Consider the following 12,500-nt stretch of genomic DNA (forward strand, 5'->3'; position numbering starts at 1 on the left):
CATAGGGAAACTCAACACTCCCTGCACTACAGCCCTGAATGAACATTACATGTCTGTCTAGTTTTTCTGACCATTTCAGCAGCAGATCTGCCTGCTATAGTCACTGGCAGGTAGGTAATGGGCATCCATCATTACAATAGCTGTCGACCAATCATCCCATCAGGAACAACAAAAGCAGTTTCTGGCTGAAACTCTGAAACAATAGCCTATGAAACCAACATGCTAATTGCCCCCATTCTAAAACAGACAAACAGGACCCCCCCCCCCCCCCCCCCCCACCTAAATCAAAAGTTATGAGGAGCTGACCTGCACCAGCCTTCTCACACCCCACTCTCACACACACTTTGTGTCAGGGGCATCTTCTGATCAATTTGATTAATCCGCGACCGAGTCAAGTCTGAGTCACATTCACTTCCGAGACCGAGACGAGACCAAGACCGTCAAAAATCGATCTCGAGTCCGGACTCGGAAGTACTACAGCCCTGCAATATGTCAAATCACTATCATATACTAGTCAACTCATTGCTTCTGGTTGGAGAGTTGCTTTCTCTTGTGGGAGAAAGTACCTCATTAGGGAAACACAAGGGTGGAGGGAAGTCCATATAAGGTGATAATGACACTGCTATCAGGACGTCCCAGTGGCTGTAATATAATGATAAACTTTGGAGTTGTGTGATTGTATTCTGCCAGTCTGTGTTTCCATCTCCCAGTGTCCTTGGTTGATAGCTGAACCGTTTTTAGGCCTCAGCCACACAACAGTCTCCCCTGATGAATGGCTTTGGATGGGATTGTGTTTGGGAGATTTGGGGTTCTCTCTGGACATGACGCACAAACTCACAGCACGCACACACGCACACACACCCACACACACACACACATGCACGAGCACACACACACACACACACACACACACACACACACACACACACACACACACACACTGAAGTCCCTCTGTTTTGTCTTGACAGGATGATGAAGTGGTGCTCCAGTGTGTGGCGTGCATCCAGAAGGAGAATCGCAAGTTCTGCCTGACCGCTGAGGGGCTCGGCAATCGGCTGTGCTACCTGGAGCCCACATCAGAGGCAAAGGTAGGGACAGCGGCTGCTCTGTGTTCTTTTTTCTGTCATCGAAGAGCCGTTCAACGCAGCACAGAGATGCATATTAGTGACGTGGGCTGCTGAGTCAGCTCTCTGTGCAATTATGTAATCACTTTGCGTGCGTTTGCACACATGCTGTATATACATCAACAAACTTCACATGAAGCACAGTTTGCAGAAAAGTCAACAGCATGAAAGGAGGCATCCACCCAGACAAGAGCTCCATGGAAACCAAATATCTATACTTCATCCTTGTTATGGTCCACCAAACAGTGAAGACTCCCAGAGAGGCACTGAAAGCTCGGCGCATCATCAAAAGCAGAAACAACAGATTACAAGCACCGCAGTCTCCTTGATGAGCCTGTCTTCCAAGAGTTCAGGGACGCCGGTGCATCTCTGTGGCGCACCGTCAGACAATCATTCCCAGAAATGACGCCGCTGGTCTATTTTGATGGATGGTTTCATAAACAGTTTGCACTGTTGTTGGCTGTAATTGCCCACAGCTTTTATTGCAGCTGGGCAGCTCTGTTGCTGCTGACACGCATTTGCCGCTTTGTGCAACTAAGTGCAAAGTTTTAATGATGATGGATGAGTTAAGTTTTAATTATCTGCATTTGTAATCAACGGCTGGTCTTAATGCATTGTAGCGTAACAGGTCCAAATTATGCAAGCACACGCACAAACTTTTTTCCTTACGTGTGATCTGTTATTGTAGAGAAAGTCAGCAAGTGGTCCATATATTAGGCAGAAGTGGTGCAAAAATATCCGATGGCTGCTGGAAGGAGTCATACAGCTATCCTCATTACATTACATTACATACATACAGCTATCCTCATTACATTACATTACATACATACAGCTATCCTCATTACATTACATTACATACATACAGCTATCCTCACCTTCAGTGTTGCCCCACTGCCAACCTGGCATCAGTGTTTTCCCACAGCAAAGCATGTTGACAACGAGGCCTAATTGGCTTTTTCCACATTGATTGTTCTTTTAATCATAACCCATTAGCTTTGTCTGAGAGGAATTTCACTGCAGCTTGGATGCCAGGCACATGCACACAACACAACACAACACACACACACACACACACACACACACACACACACACACACACACACACACACACACACACACATGCATACAACACAACACAGTGAGGGGGAGTGCAAGTGGAAGAGGAAGACAGAAACGCTTTACAGTGAGCGGGATGAAGAGAGTGAGGGAAGGGAGGATGAACAAACCATGTCGATTATGAAATTGTTAGTGTGTGCGAGCAGAGAGCATTTAGTATCTTCTCTCCTTCCAACACCCGCCCCCCCCCCCCCCCCTCACTCTCCTCCAGCTCTCACCGAGGGGGGTGGGCCAGGTTTGGGCGCTGCGGTAGGAGGGAAGGCTTCCCCCCCACATTGGATGGTAATTATACCTGACAGGTGTGATGGATGTTCTCTCCGTCTGCCACTTTGTCTTCATTGCCTGCCGTTTTTATGAAAAGGCATCACCCCCCCTCGGGATCAACCATGGAGAGGTGGAAGAAAAACAAGATGGCAATTTAGGAGTGGGTTTGGAGGATCGACTGGGACGCCCCCTTTCTATGGTGAGCTAGTCAAGTAATGGAGCGCAGAACCAGGAAGACAGGATGAGGGTGATTTAAACTGTGCACAGTTTAAATGGCGACATCAATCAGCCAATGAGCAGCTGGTTGATTGTGATCTACGACCAGCGGCTCTCGCCTGTCAGCGACTCAATATTACGACCAGTGGAGAGTGCATGCCCTCATCCCATAACATCAGCGGCGTTGTGTCTGTTTTTGTGTGTATGCGATTCGAGAAATAATTTTCTTCATTTACAGCTATTAGCATTGACCTATTTGCAAATAGCTTGCTTTGAGTCTTTTTCACCATCCTTCAACTAACAGTAGTGGTTCCTCCAATTAAGCTGAAAAGGAAGGGCAAATTACACGGTCGCGTCCCTCGGGTAATCAGTTTTAACCCATCTTGACCTTCTGTCTCTCTAGAGAGAAACATGATCCAGCGATCCCCACTCCTGAGTCCTACACTTGGTTGGTACTGAAACAAAAAGTGGCTGTGTCTCCCTGCCTCCCTTTGAGACTGAGGACACCTAAACGGGGGCAGGACTCTATCGGCCCCCCAGGCTCTTCAGCCCTTCTCATTAGTCCAGTCTTCACCGCAGCTCCCTCCCACCTATGTGCCTGAGGAGGGCAGCTCCCTCCCCACCTACTGTTACAGTGCTGTGCCTGAGGAGGGCAGCTCCCTCCCCGCCTACTGTTACAGCGCTGTGCCTGAGGAGGGCAGCTCCCTCCCCGCCTACTGTTACAGCGCTGTGCCTGTGGAGGGCAGCTCCCTCCCACCTATTGTTACATCGCTGTGCCTGAGGAGGGCAGCTCCCTCCCACCTACTGTTACAGCGCTGTGCCTGAGGAGGGCAGCTCCCTCCCCGCCTACTGTTACAGCGCTGTGCCTGAGGAGGGCAGCTCCCTCCCACCTACTGTTACAGCGCTGTGCCTGAGGAGGGCAGCTCCCTCCCACCTACTGTTACAGTGCTGTGCCTGAGGAGGGAGGGCAGCTCCCTCCCCGCCTACTGTTACAGTGCTGTGCCTGAGGAGGGCAGCTCCCTCCCACCTACTGTTACAATGCTGTGCCTGAGGAGGGCAGCTCCCTCCCCACCTACTGTTACAGTGCTGTGCCTGAGGAGGGCAGCTCCTTCCCCACCTACTGTTACAGCGCTGTGCCTGAGGAGGGCAAAAGTCAGCAGTTAGTCCCCCAGAGAGATGAGGGTGTGGCCAGATTGCTTCCCAGCAGACCCTCTGTTTCTCTCCAGTGACATGCCTGGAGAGAGGGCTGGTGCAGAGGCATCGCTGACCCAAGCCTTTCTGTTGTGTACAGTTGGAGAGACAAGAGAGAAAGGGGCACATGGTTCTGTAGGATGGGCATGTCCATATGTTCGTTTTTTTTAGCGCATGCCCAGACAGAAAGTGCTCAAATGAGACATCTGGCATCAAGAAATCTATATCTTACCCCCAAAATAAAATAAGCCATTTGAGCTGATTTCAAAATTAAGTTGTTGTGGCATTTGGGACTGTGTCTGTACTCTGCAGCTGGCCCATGAGACCTCTGGAAAGAGGTTCTTGGATTCCAATATGCTGGCATGTGTCGCTGCAAATCAAGTCATCTCTGCTTGTTTTTACTGCAGCATTTCCACTGTTCCGCTTGGAGCATCTATATTTCAGCATAACAATTTAATGATCAAATTTCCATAGCTATACAAATTCTGTAAAAAAAATTCTGGAAGCAGCATTTATTTCTATCCCATTGATTTCAAACATGAAATAGTGTTGCTGTGATCTGAAACTGGGTTGTCTGAAGTTGGCAATTGAGGTTAGAGTTACCTGCATGAATGAACCAGTTCAGGGGAAGTTGAGAAGCTCAGTAAGGAGGCCAAGGAGCGTGTTTGGGTTGGCATCATTTATCTTGTGGCCGTACCGCACAAAATCTCTGTCCCTGCCTGCCTGATTCTGTCAGCAAACGGGCCCTGTCCTCCCGCTCCATCCGGGCCTGTCCCGGTTTGGGATGGGATTTGGCATCATCTACATTTTTCTAATAGCACTCCGTCCAAGACCGGGCTTATCTGAGGGCTAAAATGTTGCAGATTGCCCCGACAGCCCCTTAATCTATATTTAAACTACCTTTTAATGAATATCATCAACTCTATTAAGGCGAACTTGGTTTAAGTGCGGTGAAAATGCAGCAGTCAGCACCAATTTTATGGGTGGGCGTCTAATCAAAAAATCCTGCTGGATTCAGTGAGTAGTTTCCATTTTTCCTGGTTATCTCTGGATGTTTTGCTTACGTGGCAAATAATACTTTACCAGCTGAATCAAAATCAATAAGGCCAGAGAAGTTGCTGTGGTGATCATTTCATTAACGGTGCTTTGGTCAGGGAAGGGACATGTACCTAAATGGGCTTTTGCAGTAGTGTTTTCTTAGTTTTTTTCTCAGGCATCTGCTGTAATAAGTTCATGTTGGAATCATTCTTCAGTTGAGGTCGATACAGAGGTGATGATGCTTCCTTCCTACGCCCTGTAATGTGTGTGTACAATAACAGCATTCAGGTCCAGTTATCAGAGCTGACTAAAAAATTAATGTAACAAGCCTTTCTCTTGATTGCCAATATGCTGAAAAGTTGAGTGTAGGTGGGCAGACAGAAGCTGTGCAATCATTCATTGTTTTGAAGCATACAAAGACTAACGGCTGGAGGCTTTCTTCATCAAAGCAGATTGATTACAGAGGTATAATATACTCCACCAGTGAATATTTCAGTCAAAAAACAACAAAAAACAACACTTGATTCTACTCACTGCAGGAATGAGTGTTACATCATCCAGTAGTGTCGTGTCCTGCTACAGGTGTTACTGTGAACCACATCAGGTTGTTGTGTGTGGCTTTCATTTTGATCCCAGTACACCAGCTATGGCAATGACAGCCACTGAAAGCTGCACTAGGCAATTATGCCCATATACTGTAAGTGGCAGCAACTATTTCAAGGACTTCATTACCCAGAAATCAGTAAACTGTCCACTCCTTGGACCTAAATGTCTTCTTCTTTAATAGCGGCTGGCAGTTTTGCAGAAGATTGAAACAAATGTTTGCTCAGCAGGTTTAGCCATCGTTGGTGAGCATTTTCTGGATGGAGCCCTCACTTGCTGCTTTTTAGGATAAGGTTTTGTATTTTGCCCTGAAGTTTCAACTCTTCACTTCCTGTGGACCACGATTTCACACCAGTGACCATACCTGACACCTGAAATTAATTTGGGCAAATAGGGTGCACAAACAGGGTTTGCTGCTGTAGGGTGCCTACAGCAGCGGTTGCCAACCTTTTCCGACTTGTGGCCCACTTGAAAATCGATTTTTGTTACCCACATCCGACCATAAACAATACGGAGGTCAAAATAATGCGTTCTCAGAGCACTTTTTATTTTAACGATAAAAGGAGCTGTCCATCAGCACCACACAGAAATAAAAAACTAGTGATCGAAAAAATAAAATAAAAGGTGAGGGGCTGTCTGCAATAGGATAATTAATTAATAATTTATTACAAATTAAATAACTATCATTCAACAATGGAGAAATGCATTCTCATTAAGTAATTATACATTGCAGCAGTCAAATATATCTTACTAATATAATAGGGCGGCCACACAAACACATTCAATCAACTGAGCATGCTCAGAACGCCGCCCGATGACGTTATACCCACTGATGATGTCAGTCTCACAATCCACCATCCAAACAATCATCGAGTGATGTCATACCTACTGGTGATGTCATGCCCCACAATCGTCAAGTGGTGGCTGACGTCATCATCGTTGAGTGGTGGCCACCTGGCCAGTGGTGATTGATGATTTCATACCCACTGATGTCAACTGAGCATGCTCAGAAAGTTGAGTGGTGGCCAGTGGTGACTATTGATGTCATACTCACTGATGATGTCATGTTCTACAATCGTCGAGTGGTGGCCAGAGCATACCATAGTAGACATCATCAGTGATGCCATAGACTGAATGATGATGTCATACCCACTAATGATGTCATAGACATTGTAACATCATTGATACCATAAATGGAATTGTGATGTCATAAATCACTGATGATGTCATACCTGTGACAACAACTTGGACCAGCAGCCACTTCCAGGCCATAATTGGAGGTGTGTCTGTGTGTGTGTGTGTGTGTGTGTGTGTGTGTGTGTGTGTGTGTGTGTGTGTGTGTGTGTGTCACTTAGACACAGTGACATCACTGATGAAAAGTGTTAACCTGACGCTGCCACATATATCGTTTTGCCTATCTAGGGGGTACGGTGGTGCAGTGGTAAGCGCTGTCGCCTCACAGCTCGAAGGTCCTGGGTTCGATTCCCACCTGGGACGCTGTGGGCGCTGGAGTTGTGACCCCCCCATATCTTCAGTGCCTACTGCCCAGGTGGGCTATCTCGTCGAAAGGGCCTTTCTGTGTGGAGTTTGCATGTTCTCCCCGTACCCCCCAGGGGGTTCCTCCGTACATAACCCCCCACTAAAAACATGCAGAAGATCGTCATCCGACCAGTGACGACAACATCTGAAGTTGGTCCAATGATGGTCCAATGAAGGTCCCCGGGCGCTGGAAAGAAATAGCGACCACTGCTCCTGGCCTGCCCCCTGGAGGAAAGGACAAGCCTGGATGGGTCAAATGCAGAGGACATATTTCACCGGCCACCGTCAGCATGAGTGTGTGTGGTGGCCGCATGCATGTGTTGTAGTGTGTTCGTGTGACAATAAAGACGGGCTGCCGTCTGAAATCGTGTTTTTATCTCTGTCGTTGCAGTATGTTCCTCCAGACCTATGCATCTGTAACTTTGTGCTGGAGCAGTCTCTGTCAGTCCGGGCCCTGCAGGAGATGCTGGCTAAGAGTGGACAGAACAGTGAAGGGGTGAGTGACACACAGACACACACACACACAAACAAACACACACACACACACACACACACACACACACACACACACACACACACACACACACACACACACACACACAGAAAAAGATTGAATACCCACTCTGACAAATGCCATTTTAACTCTTCGTAAACCATCACTGTGTCATATACTGTATGCCATCTTACTCCTTTTAGAGGTTCAGTGTCAAAGGCGGAGGCTTGTAAAACTGTTTATTGCAGTGAATACAGTGGTCTGAGTTGAATTCTGTCCCTATAAAGAGATGAATGGTTGAAATAGCCCCATTACAGTGGCCAGCCGGGGGATGCTGGCTGCAGAGACGTCCCGGCCTCATGAATATTAATGAGGATGAAGGAAATGCCCTGGCATTACTGCAGCTTTTCCCCAAGTGCCTTGTGCTCTCTTGCCCATTTGATTAACACCTATAGGCTTAAAGGAAAACAACATCAACTAGCTCCTTCATTTGCATCAGAAAAATCGACAAGCAAAGAGAGAGCTTGACTTTTATGAATTTTGAATTTTTGCCACCATAATCAAAGTAATAAGATGATAGGAGTGTACCGGTAGAGGGGATATATCGGAGTAATGGCACTCGGTTGATGTTCTAATCAGTACTGTTCTCATTCATCACTGTAATCGCTGTTCCTGTAGTTGTTTCAATTGTCTTCCTTGCAAGTGTTTCCTTTTGCTTTCCCATTGCTGTAACCGATGTGTAACTCTTCCATATGTATCTTCTATTTTCGGTGTATAATCTCCATGTTCCTCATGTTAGACGCGCGGGCCGGACCGATGGGTATGTCCACCACTCATAGCATTCCCCTCTCCTCTCACCCCTAAGCCTAATGCATGATACAGTAGATTAGACACCATAGCAATTTGCTCTCCTATTCTCCTCCCGTAGGCTTCGTTTAGCTTATCCACTGTAACACATTACCATTCACCGCAACGCCTCCTTACATTACAGCTGCCATAGACGTTCCACTGAGCGCCAGCTGTTACAAATAGTGGTTTATGCAAAGACAGAGCTCATGCTGCTGAAATGACTGATGGTTTTATGGATTTATTGTGTACAATGAGTGAGTAGATTGTGTCAGAGCTCTTATCGCCATGACAGAGACAAATAGAGTCTAGCATAGACTTCCCATTAAGGAGCTCCACAAACAACAGCTACACGCTAAGGAAGTGGTGCAGCAGCACCAATGCTGGACTAGCATCAGATTAGCATCATTAGTCCTGTCCCCAGGGGATTTAGGTGGGTGTTCATTACAGATTGCAGTAGCATTCATCTTATAGCCAGTTTTCCTGCACCCCTCCCTCCTGCCCTCCACCCTATAGGATAAGCTGTCATTTGTCATGCTATCTTGTTTCACTCAAGATGCGTGTCACTGTGATGATACTGTGAGTGTGTCACTGTGATGATACTGTGAGTGTGTCACTGTGATGATACTGTGAGTGTGAGGCGGTGCAAACAGCTCAAAGTCAGGGGAGATTTGTTTCTTTTCAACACTTGAATTCTGACACCAAATGATGAGAGTAGGGGTGTCACAATATATCGTCTCACGAAATTTCGCGATAGTAAAACGTCACGATATATATCGTTGAGATGAAATCTCATATCGCAATTTTTTTTTTTTCTTTTTCTTTTTTTTCTTTTTTTTTTCAAAAATAGACAAAGAAACTTCTTTGTTTGTTGAAGTTCAATGTGTGGAAAGTAGTTCAGTTGAACAAGTCTCTGAAGAGACACATGAGAAGTTATACAGGAGAGAAACCATTCAATTGAGTTTCTGGCAAAACTGTTTACTTGACAGGAAAAACTGAAGATGCATAAAAAATAGACTAAGAAAAGTCTTGTTTGAGTTTGAAGAAAAACTGAAGATGCATAATGAGAATTTATACTGCTGAGAAACCTTTTAGTTCAAAGTAAATCTAAGTGGCGGTGTAACTCATTCTATTTCAAGATAAGCCTTATCTCCAATCTCATGTTTTTTCTAGTTGTTATTGTAATAACAATTTCCCACAACAGCATGTTTTGTATTTGTGCATTTCAAATAAAATACTACTTTTCCAGTCATATATTGTCATTATTCAAGTTTAAAAAAATATTGTTAAAATCGTATCGTATCGTATCGTTATCGTGAACCCAGTATCGTGATACGTATCGTATCGTGAACTGAGTGTATCGTGACACCCCTAGATGAGAGCAATCAAAACATTTCTATAATGTAGAATGTCCTAAGTCTCAAAAGCTCTCTGCCTGATTTGAGTCTTTTCAGCTTTAGCCAGCTCTCCCTTTAACACCAAACAGCTAATGATGGCGAGAATTTCCATAAATCGTGAGTTGTTGAGGCTCACAGTCATTGACTTGACTTGTGAGATAAATGGACTTGTCAGGGCTGGAGCTTTGTGACCGCACTGGACTCAGTGCGGCAAAGTGATGAAGTCAAGTCCATTGGTTCCACTCCCGCTGCGGGGACCATAGCGGCTAGCTGGCAGGGAATTGTGAGCCGCAGCAGAGAAAAGGGCGCTCAAAATATTAAGCGCTAAATGAAAGCTCAAAGAGACATATTTAACTGCTAAACCACGCTCACCCTTCTTGCATCAGCACATTTTCAAGGCATGCGTCTCCTTAACGCTTCATATTGTAGGGTTTCATACTTGATGTAATGTTGTAGATTTTCTGCATTTCTTCATTTCTTCATTGCAGTATTCTCTGGACATTTCAGACGTATGTGTCTTTGTAGCGAATGCTGCAGAGAGGCGGTTAAATGGCTTGGATGGGTCATTTTAACCGTGTTGCCTCAATGTGTTCTCTCCTCTCCCATTGATCTGTTTTCCATACCTTCTACCGTCTCATCATTCTTCGTCCGCGCCGAAATGTCACTGGAGGAAGCACCATTAAAGGGGAAAATGGAGGTTGAATATGTCTCGGCTGAGGTTCTGAAATCAATATGTCTTTGAACAGATGGGCTTATCAATAGATAGTGGCTGGAACAAATCGGTAATTTCAGCTCATTTTAGCAAGAAGGCAATGAGACACAGCGGGGACTCGGACAACACACTCAACAGCCCCTGGAAATGCCACACGCCATTTAGCTCTGTATCCACCAGGGATCCCAAATCTAACTCGCAGCTCGTCCAAAATGCATTAGGATGGAGAGGCAGCCGGTCAAGGGGATGGGGCTGATGTGGCGACCTCTGGCACGCCGGGTCACAAGCTCACTGGCATTTCTTTGCCACTGCCATCACCAGGAGGTGGGGTCCTGCTAAAGGTTACGCCTCTCCAATTGATATCAGGATGTCACTTGTGCTCAACAGCTGGATGGGAACTAGATAGCTTGTTCCTCCTCTTATACTACTTTGATCCAATAGCCTTTTTCCTTTATGGTCCATTGAGCCCAGAGTAATACACTTTGGTTCATTTCAGTTGCTCAAGGTGTATTGGATTTTTGCTGCAATGTCCCTCCAGGTACAGAATGGAAGTTTTTTTTCCTTCTAACCAGTTCTTCAGCTTGCTGATATGAGCCAACATTTCCTCTCATTGTGCTACATCTGTATAAGCCAGTATCCTGGGACTGAAGTGAGGGGGAGAGAAGGTTTATTGGTAGTGGTGATTGCAGCTGGGTATGCCTCTCTGCATTAAGCTCTGTGCCTCAGCTAGCATATAACAGCAGTGCTGCAGTCTGCACAGCACAACTGCATCAAATCACAGCGCAGCTATTGTCCCAGCAGCTGAGGGAGAGAGAGGAAGAGAGAGAGAGAGGGGGGGGAAGGGGGGTGTGTGCATAGTAAGATGGTTTTAAGAAACGCTGGCAAGCCTCATGCATCTCACACATTATCATTTAGAAAAATGTACAGGATGGAACCAGCTTGTTTGAATTTGTGAATCCGAACTACATATCATACATGTCCTGCAGACAGCTTGTAGTGTCAGTGTCTCATGGCTTCTTTGGGATTAAAGCTAACAGCTGACATTGTTTTGCATATTCCAAAATTATTTCCTGACCCCAGGTCAGCAGCATTGCTTTGTAAAATGTCAAAAAATATTTACGGTTGTCAACATGTATTCAACTTGTCATTGTCATTCAATGTTGACTTTTGACAATCTAGTGTGCCCCCAGGACTTTGATAATTTGCCCCAAATATGACAGAATAGGCAGAGGCAGACAGCGAGAAGAGAGACATGGTTCTTTCTAAATAACAACTCTTTCTTACCCTAATGCTTCCTAGAGGCTCATAAGGAAGGTGAGTAACATGGGGTCGCTTGCCAAACAAAAAGCTGCCACTCTACAAGAGTATGGTGTCACTCTTGTTGATCCTCTCTGCCAGTAGAGATATCATGTGTTACCCTCCTGCATCTACCCAACCCCACAAGCGCTGGAATCTTTCCTCGCTCATATTGACATATGTTTGGAGCCAGAGAGTGGTTGTGCATCTTTCTAAAAGATGAGCCCGTATCCTGTTGGCTCACGGATACAGGAGCAAGGTATCTCCTACGGCAAAGACAGGTTGCATGTCTTCATCGCGTTCGGGACATGGGTTGGCGAACCCGGCGCCCCCCCTCAAGCTTGAGGTTGGTCAGAAGGCTTTCAGTGTTCAGTGTGGGAGGTCTGCTGTGGTTGGAGGCTGTTGGAGGAAGAGGGCGTCATGTAACTTTGTGTGTCTTTGTGTGTGTGTGTGTGTGTGTGTGTGTGTGTGTGTGTGTGCATGTGTGTGTGTGTGTGTGTGTGTGTGTGTGTGCGCACGCGTGTGTGTGTGTGTGTGTGTGTGTGTGTGTGTGTGTGTATCTTTGTGTGTGTGTGTGTGTGTGTGTGTGTGTGTGTGTGTGTGTGTGTGTGTGCGTGCGTGTGTGTGTGTGTGTGTGTGTGTATCTTTGTGTGTGTGTGTGTGTG

At 46.0% G+C, this 12,500-nt stretch overlaps 1 protein-coding gene across 1 annotated transcript in view; it reads left to right on the top strand.

Moving 5' to 3' along the window:
- The window catches only part of LOC310773104 (ryanodine receptor 3), a gene marked incomplete at both ends in the record, with an annotated part of 192,734 nt that overhangs the window by 32,870 nt on the left and 147,364 nt on the right, over positions 1–12,500 (top strand). Inside the window, 2 exon segments of the mRNA XM_083633021.1 lie at positions 969–1,088; positions 7,483–7,587. Coding sequence (XP_083489147.1) covers positions 969–1,088; positions 7,483–7,587 — 225 coding nt within the window.

Source organism: Poromitra crassiceps (genome assembly GCF_964638095.1).
Source record: "Poromitra crassiceps genome assembly, chromosome: 3".
NCBI lineage: Eukaryota > Metazoa > Chordata > Actinopteri > Beryciformes > Melamphaidae > Poromitra > Poromitra crassiceps.